At 31.6% G+C, this 9,224-nt stretch overlaps 1 protein-coding gene across 1 annotated transcript; it reads right to left on the bottom strand.

Moving 5' to 3' along the window:
* Window positions 1-5,379: 5,379 nt before the first annotated feature.
* LOC111297740 ((-)-germacrene D synthase-like) lies at window positions 5,380-8,355 on the bottom strand. The gene is made up of 7 exons (XM_089741043.1): window positions 8,132-8,355; window positions 7,497-7,770; window positions 6,882-7,257; window positions 6,504-6,722; window positions 6,238-6,376; window positions 5,902-6,150; window positions 5,380-5,788 (listed from the first exon to the last, which is right to left on the bottom strand). The coding sequence occupies exons 1-7, from the start codon at window positions 8,273-8,275 to the stop codon at window positions 5,495-5,497; spliced, it is 1,695 nt and encodes a 564-aa protein (XP_089597169.1). The 5' UTR covers window positions 8,276-8,355; the 3' UTR covers window positions 5,380-5,494.
* Between the last annotated feature and the right edge of the window lie 869 nt (window positions 8,356-9,224).

Genomic DNA, 9,224 nt, shown 5'->3' with positions numbered 1-9,224 from the left:
TCGTTCATTTGGTGCCACTCATTTGTTCTTTAGAAAAAACTTTCTTCGAGTTCCACCTTCATTCAAGCCATCTTTATAGGTTTTTAGCTTAAATGACCCCCTTTTGACTCAAACCGTCCTTTTCGGGTTTTCAATCTGAATCACTTCTTTTCTTATTTTTTTTCATTTTTTCCATTTTTTTTCATTTTTTATTGTTTTTTTTGTTGTTTTTTTATATATTTTTGCTTTTTTTTTAAGCAAAATATTTCTTGACAATGTCTGAATTTATAGGACTTGGCAATTCATCTCCGTCCATTTCTGTAAGGATCAGAGCCCTACCAAAAAAAGTTTTTTTTTACCACATATGGACCTTCCCAGTTGGGGGTCTATTTTCTTCTATTGTCATGCTGATATGGCAAAATCCTTTTCAAAACCAATTCGTCCTCATGAAAGCATCGGGATCGTATCCTTTTGTCATGTTCTCGCATGATTCTTTTTTGATACATTTGTCCATAACTGAGTGCTGAGAGCCTTTTCTCTTCAATAAGATTCAGTTGCTCGAAATGATCTTGAACCCATTCTACCTCATCCAATTTTATCTCCATCAACACCCTTAGAGAAGGAATTTCCACTTCAATTGGCAGTACAGCTTCCATCCCATAACTAGTGAAACGGGGTGGCCCCTGTGGAGGTTCGGATTGATGTTCTATAGGCAAGCAAAGCAAAAGGTAACTTTTCATGCCAATCCTTATATGTGTCAGTCATTTTCCCCAATATTCTCTTGATGTTCTTATTCGCAGCTTCCACTGCACCATTCATTTTTGGACGATATGGTGCTGAATGATGATGCTTAATCTTGAACTGTGCACATAATTCTTTCATCATTTTATTATTTAAATTGCTAGCATTATCTGAAATAATCCTTTTTGGGAGACCATATCGACATATTATCTCTCTTTTTATAAATCTACACACCACTGATCGCATAATACAAGCATACGAAGCTACTTTCACTTATTTTGTAAAATAATCGATTACCACAAAGATAAATCGATGCCCATTTGAAGCTATAGGGGTTATGGGTCCGATCACATCCATTCCCTACATGGAGAAAGGCCATGGTGGTGCCAAGACGTGCAACGAGACTGGAGGAGAATGAATTTTATCTGCATAAATTTAGCATTTATGGCATTTTCTGGCATAACTGATGCAATCATTTTCCATTGTAGACCAGTAATAACCAGCTCTAATGATCTGTTTGGCCATCATATGCCCATTAGCATGTGTTCCATAAATTTTTTCGTGTACTTCTTTAAGTATCATTCTCGCTTCCACAGCATCGACACACCTTAGCAAAATCTGATCTCGACTTTTTTTATACAGAATTTCTCCGTCAAGCACAAAACCTGTTGCTAATCTTTGAATGATCCTCTCATAATTTTTTAAAGCCTGTTCTGGATAGTTTTGACACTTGATATATTGCACAATGTCATAGTACCATGGTTGTCGATCTACCTCTTCTTCCACATTTGAACAGTGGGTTGGTGAAACTTTCACTTGTACTCTAATGGGCTGGATTCCCATACTATTATTTAACTTGAACATCGCTGCCAAAGTAGCCAAGGCATCAGCAATTTGGTTTTCTTCTCGAGGAACATGCTGAAATTGAATCTCTTTAAAATGTTTCCTCAAGCCAGCTATGTGCCTTTGGTATAACACTAGTTTCGAGTCTCTAGTCTCCCATTCACCTTTTAGTTGATAAATTACCAAGGCTGAATCCTCATATACTTCTAGTGTTTCAATTTTCTTTTCAATGGCCATCTGTAACCCCATGACACATGCCTCATATTCATCGACATTGTTTGTGCAATTAAAATCTAATCTTGCGGTACATGGGTAATAATTTTCTTCTGGGGATATTAGTACTGTTCCAATGCCATGCCCCATTATATTGGATGCTCCATCGAAAACATTTTCCATACTTCTCTTACATGCTCTATATCTTCATCCTGCAAGATTACCATCAAATCTTCATCTGGAAACTCAAACTTCATAGGTTCATAATCTTCTGAAGTTCAATCAGTAAGAAAATCAGCAATTGCACTCCCTTTTATAAATTTTTGTGTCACATACACAATATCATATTCTGAGAGCATGACCTACCATCTCGTTAATCTAAAATATCTACTTATACTTAATCTACAATAAGATATTGTAAAATGAATTAAGACCTAAAAATTTATCTGAAAAAGCTCGAACCCTAATTTACCAAACTTGATTTAACACAAAAGTAAAATGCTCAAAATAAATCTTTAGTATCTAAAATTTTAATTTTCAATCTAAAATAATTTGATCTTAAGAATTTGAACTCAAATTTGATTTGAAATTAAAAAATATATTAAAATAATTATATCTTACACAAAATTTAAAATAATTCAAATTAATTCAAATCCAAAATCATTTAAATTCTAATCAACCCAAACCGGAAATAATAGGAATCCCATATAAACCACATCTTTCCGTTTGCCATCTCTAACTACAATAAAAGTTTACCTAGCTACATATTTCTATTATCAAATGTTAAAATCAAAGAGAAAAATAGTGGACGGCCTGCCATGTCTTTTCGCATGGACTTTTGGTTCTGGGTCTTCACAAGGTGGGGTCTGGTATGGGTCTCTTCGAATAATGTGAAAGACATGCTGTGCCAGTGTGAAACGGTTCATGGCCTGATTATAAAAACGTGGTTATCGGTGTGCTGCTACATTGTTGGCATTATCGTTGGGTAGAAATAAGTCGGTTTTCGAAGGAAAGGGATGGGATGGAGTGGAAGTATTCTTTCTAACAAAGCTGAGGCCACTGTTTTGGGTTAAAGCAAGTCAAGGATGCATGGCTATCAGTGAATATGAGTGGTGGTCAAATCCACAGATATAGGAACGATAATGAAAGAGATATTTGCTATTTTTGATATATTCGTTTTGAATTTATTTAATATTTATAATATTTAAATTTATTTAAATATTTATTTAAATTTAATATTATTATCTAACTTCAAATTTATTTAAATAAATATTATCCATTTAAATATTTGAATATATTCAAATATTTGTTTATTTGAAATTTTTATTAAAATATAAAATAAATAAAATTTAAAATTTTAATTTACTCTTAATTAATAATAAAAAAATTTATTTTTTTAGATTCAAAATTTTTTGCAAATATAAAATTTTATATATTTTATATATGTAACTAGATAATGAATCCAAATTCAGATATTTATTATTATTCAAACTTAAATAAATTCATATATTGAATATCTAAAAACTATTATCTAAATCCATTAATTATTAATTTTTAACTATCTAAATTTAACATAATCAAATCAAATAATAAAAAATATATATTTATTTATTATCTATCACCATCCCTACCCATAGACATTGGATAGGGGTTTTCTGAGTTTAATTCCAAGAGAGGGATCTAGTAGTGATCTTGTCCTAGGAGCAAGGTGCTTAAGTTTCGTGTTGAGGGGTCTGCGCATGGGATGGGAAGCCAAGATCGGCGGGACCGCGGGTGTAGAGGGCTGCTCAAACTTAAAATCTTTACTCATATCTAACTCCACCATTACCACTTAGGTTACTCTATTAATTTCCTTAAGATGTAACTCCAATTTTATTATTCAACGTCATATCTTTCATTAAACATCTTAAGTTGGGATTAGGTCAATCAACAAAGAAGCAATGCCAGTTTTTGCTGCTTCCCCAAAATGCGTATACTCATCATCATCATCCTTATAAAGGAGATCAATTATCGTGCAAGATTGAGAATGCAATTAAGGTCACTCATTGTATGCCTCTTGCTTTGACGCTCCAAACTGTTTTATGCAGCATTCAACTGCCATGGCAACATGCCTTTTCTTTTGCTCAAACTACGTCAACAAGAAATTCCAAATAAACATTGCAACAAGGAAAGTTTTGGAGCTAATCTTGTATGAACAATATATTTTGCCACTACTTTTTTTTATAAGACCATCAATCCTTCTTTCTCTAGGAATAATTCCTGACCCATATCCATTTGATACGTTAATTTAAAATTTTATTTTTGAAATACTTCTCACAATAATTAAATTCTGATTAACAAATTTGAACTAAGTAGCTAACATCATGTTGTAACCTACTGAACCAAATGGCCTCTAGAAATTAAGGGAAAAGAGGAAAAATATAACACAAAGGAAGAAGATTTTAACTTTATAAACCAGTAGCCAGGTAGTGCCACCTGATCAATACCACTATTTTAATATTCCAACCAAGTTTTTCAATTCATTTAGAGAGTATTTGGTATAAGGTGATTTATTTAAAAGTTATAGTGATTTACACTTGCATCAACTTATTTGGTAGCAATTGAAAAATTTTATATAATAGTAATTTTATCATTAGAGTGATCAGATTATTGCCTAATGAGTGATCTCATTCTCTACCTAAATGATGTGAAAGTTTTATCACTATGAGAAAGTAATTTTTAATATTATTTTTCTAACTAATTTATCCTCATGAAAAATATAATTAACATTACCCTAAAATGCTGGTCATTAAAAATTTTAAATATTGGTTTTTTAATCATCTATTCTAAAAGAGTTTTATGTTATAAATTTATATTGACTAAAAATAGATAATAGATTTATTTAATAATTTTTTAGAACTTATTTTTATCAAAATTGATTTATATTTTTTAGTTTTGTTTATAAAATAATGTTTAACTATTTTATAAACTATTGATTTACTAAATATTAAATATTTTTTAAAGGTTATTTTGGATGTTTTGCACTGTATGATTTATTTTTTTATATAATATCAAATACAGTGATTTGAAAATACTAATAATTTATAATATTATACCAAATATAATAATCTAAGATCATTAGTAGTTAAATTATCTAGGTGATATTATCACCATGATAATTACATTGCTGTGGTAATTTAAAAAAATGATACCAAACACTGCTTTAATTTTATCGTATCAAAACCAACTTCATTCACTCGTTCTTTACTTGCCTAAAAAGTTTCTATTAAGCCCTTAAATGAAGCTTGCATATCTAAAAACAAATAAAATTATTCAGTTGACAATTTTTTGAGCTTTAAACCCAGGTCCAATTTAAATATGAAATTTTAAGATTTCACCGTTTCCTCTTTAACACTAAATCAAAATCCCGATGGCTTAAATATCAAAAATTGAATGTCAATGCTTTTGTGAATACTAATTAATGGATTACTACGCATTTCCAAAACTAAAAACCAAACTACAAAGTTCACCTGATTATTGAAAAATGAACATACACAATTACTCATATAGGATATGAACATATATGAATGGAAAATATTATCTTAATGAAGAATATCCAAAATCTTGGAAAATTTATTTTTCGATAGAGAGATTTCTTTAGCATGAGCATATATTATTGATAACTTGGTTTTATGCGTGACTGACGCAGTAGCTAGTGTGTGAAAGATCGACAAAATGCTCAAAAAGGAACAGGATCAATGAGCATAGAAGCTACAAAGTCTTTAAGCATCACTCCAGCATGAACATAACCATCTTCAGTCTTGTATATAACATCCATTGCACGAGCAAGATTGAGAATCCGAGTCAGGAGTGACATGGGGACAATGGTTGAATAGAGACATTCTTCGTTTATATCTTTCCATGCATCAGTAATTTGTTGGCGAAATTCCTTGACAGCTTCTTGTTCAGTAGCACCATGCTGTTTCATGTAACATTCAATTGCTGAAGCTACATGTCCTCTCTTTTGCTCAAACTGCTTCAGCCAAATCATCAAAATCAATGGCTAATATAAGTATAAACCACCCCGGAATTTTGGTTTTTAAGGCAACTGATCATTCAAGAAATTGAAAATAGTGAAGTTTGTACCTTGTGGGACACAATGTCATCCATGAGTCTGTTGACAATGGAAGCGCCAGTAGCTATCTTGGGTTCACTAAACAACCATGCGAAAGCTTCTTCAGTTGCAACATCTCCCATTCCAACAAAAGATGTGGTTGCAAGCATTGAATAGCCACAGGTGACTAATGCTACTGGCATGTACTCCTCCATTGTCGGTACATGGTGGTTATGGAACCATTCAGCTTCAACACAGTATGCTCTAACTTGATTTTTCATCTGAGCAACCAAAAACAAAATAATCAGTTGAATCAAGAGGAATAGTTATTATGTGCAGTGAAATCTAAATTCAGCTAATTAGCTTACAGCTTCTTTTGCATAATCAAGGCGGTATAATTTTCCTTGTTCTGTCATTTTCTCTTCAATTTCTTTGTAAACATCTAGCAATGCCTGATAACAAATTTGCATGTACTCCGGAAGGTGATCTTTTTCAGATATATCCCACCTAAAAAATTTGTTGATCAAAACTTTAATTTAATTCATCTTATGGAAAAGAAACAATTACTATGAACTTTGAAGGATAGACTTGAGTGAGGAATTGCAAAAAAAAAAAAAAAAAAAGGAAATCAGACCTCTCAACTGCTTTAGTAAAGAGAACAAGTTCTTCAAGAGTGCCATACACATCATAGATGTCATCAATAACTGAAGTCAAGGCAATCACTTTGGTTAATATCCTTCTAGCCAACCGATATTCGGGCTCAAAGTACACTCCCAATATCCAAAAGTAGCACTCTATCACTCGATCTCTGATAAAAGGTAGTTTCCTCAAGAAATCCAAGTCTTTCCACCACCTGAATACCATAATTGAAGTGCATCACTTATATAAACGAAATCTAATATGGAGGAAAATCCCAATTGATAGCTAGGGCAAACTATAATCCTCAGCTGTCATATATATATCTATAGCTAGCAATTGCGAGGCATCAAGTAAGGGGGACTTGAAAGCTTACTTTGCGATTTCACTAAGTTCTTTCTGGTGCATCATCTGCAGCATATTGAAATCTAACTTTGCAAAGGTTAATACAGCTTCATTATGAGAAGGGTCTTCTTGATAGATAGGCATGTACTGCCTGGCCTCAAGCCTTGGCAAACCTTTGTGGATAGGTTGCTTTAAAGCATGACTTATTTGTGCTGCAAGAGAAGAGTTCAAGCAGCTGGTAGTCATGGTCTCAAGGTGAGTAGTAGTGAAAGCAAGAGCTTCATCCAGGATGTCTTCCCCATGCACCCTTAGATGTGTGGCCTCATACAAGCCCAACATTCCTTGAACATCATTGATAAGGGATTCCATCAACTTTCCTTCACTGTCTTTGAATTTGTTAAAGGCTTCTGCTTTCACCATACATAAACATCAGATGGTTTTAGTCCGTAATGTTAAATAAACTAAAAATCTCTAATCACATGAAAATTGAATGAATCAAGCCATTTTTTGTATAAAGTTTTCCAAACTCTTGTCTGTTTTTATCCCCACACAAAGTTGAAAATAAGCCTAAATTAAATTGGTTCACAAATATCGTCAAGTTCTGTCCATAAATATAGAAAAGCAGGTACTAAGATCAGTTTAATACCACATGACATTTTATAGCCATTTTGTCGAAGCAGGCGAAATTTGAGAGAAATGGTATAAAGGTTCCCATCATTGGCCCCAATATCACAACCATTGTAGACCAACTGCAGGACTTGTTCAATCTCTTTTTCAAAATGATAAGAAACTCCTAGGCGTTGGATTGCATCAATCAACTTAAGCTTTTCCGAAGGTTTATCAACCTCATCAGCCATTAGCATCTTCTGTAATTCATTTTTCAGCTTCTGATGCTCTTCCTCCCTATCATAATCTTCCTCCTAGATAAGAAAATAATCAAATTAATACCCCCCCCCCCCCCTAAGAAACACGTTGGAACTTATGAAGTACTTTTTTGAAATGTACGTAGACCTTTCAATTCAAAACACAATACAATAACATGAAAAAAAAAAGATACAGAGGTGACAGTTTAAAATTTTGAAAAAAATAATATATAATTTAACAAAAACAAAAAAAAAATATTTTGTATTTTTCATATCAATACGAATTTTGATATAATTTTTATATAAAACACAAATATACAAATTATCGGTGTTTTGCATGTACTAATATATGAATTATCAAAGTCTATTTATATGTAATTAAGCAGAATCCAAATGTTAAACTAATTATTACAATTACCTTATTAATGTTTGAGGCATATGAGAGAAAATGGTCACCCCAGATGCTGGGATGATAACCTGCCGACCGACGATTGATTTCAGGCAGTTCAGCATTTTGGATTGGAGCAGAAAGAGTTGACGCTGAAACTTCATCAATAGACATTTTTGGAAACTGTTTTAAAGGATACCGAAATAAAATTTTGAGTACAACAGATATGAAGGTGCTGGTTTACTGCACTTTGGTGCTTCAAGAGGATTTCTTGCATTGGTATTTATAGAGAGCTAAGGTGGCATGGGAAGCCGAATATTACGAAAATTCATGTATTAAATTTTAGTATTTTTGAATAAAATAAATAATTTTATTTATAAACAAAATCTCTTATAAAAATGGTTTTGAAGGCAATATATGGCTGAGGTTTGTGCTTTTTTTTTTTTTTTTGAGTTCAATCATTAACATTAATTCTTATTGCGTGGCTTAGTACATTAATTTGATTTTTATCTGGTTTTGGAAAAGGCTACGAGTGGTGAAGAGCATCCCAAGTATTTTAGTGTTGACACATATTCAATTATTAAAACTCTGATAATGTTGATGTTCAATTTAAATATTCATATTCTTTATTTGTTTATTTAGTTCTCTTTATTTTTTATTATAAAGTACTTTTAGCGCATTAATTTACATTGGAAAGAAATTTGTGTTTTTCTAAAAGATTTATTAATGAGAATTTAGTTTTTCTAAAACAAATTAATTTAATTACTGTTTTGATTACATTATTTCACGTTTAGACATTTTTAGTATTTTTTTTAAATTATCAAACAGTCAAAAGAAAAAAAAAAAAAAAAAAAAACCAAACTTGTTGCTCGTGTTGGGCTATCAATTGAAGCTTAGTTTCAATAACTTTTTTTTTTTATGCTTTTGATTAAGGGTTCATTTATTAGGATAATAAAATTAATTTCGATAATATTAAAAATAACAGTAAAAATACAATCAAATCATGAATTTTAGCATCCACACAAAACCACATATTCTTGGAATTTTTTTCAAAATAATTCTAATTAATAATTAAACTTTCAAATTTCAATCGTTAAACAATAGGATGTGATACTAATGTTTG

The sequence above is a fragment of the Durio zibethinus genome, chromosome 12 (assembly GCF_047325235.1).
Source record: "Durio zibethinus cultivar Kanyao isolate XHJ-2024 chromosome 12, ASM4732523v1, whole genome shotgun sequence".
In the NCBI taxonomy this organism is placed as follows: domain Eukaryota; kingdom Viridiplantae; phylum Streptophyta; class Magnoliopsida; order Malvales; family Malvaceae; genus Durio; species Durio zibethinus.
The sequence above is the reverse complement of the archived record's forward strand: the minus strand, read 5'-3'. Positions and strand labels throughout refer to the sequence as shown.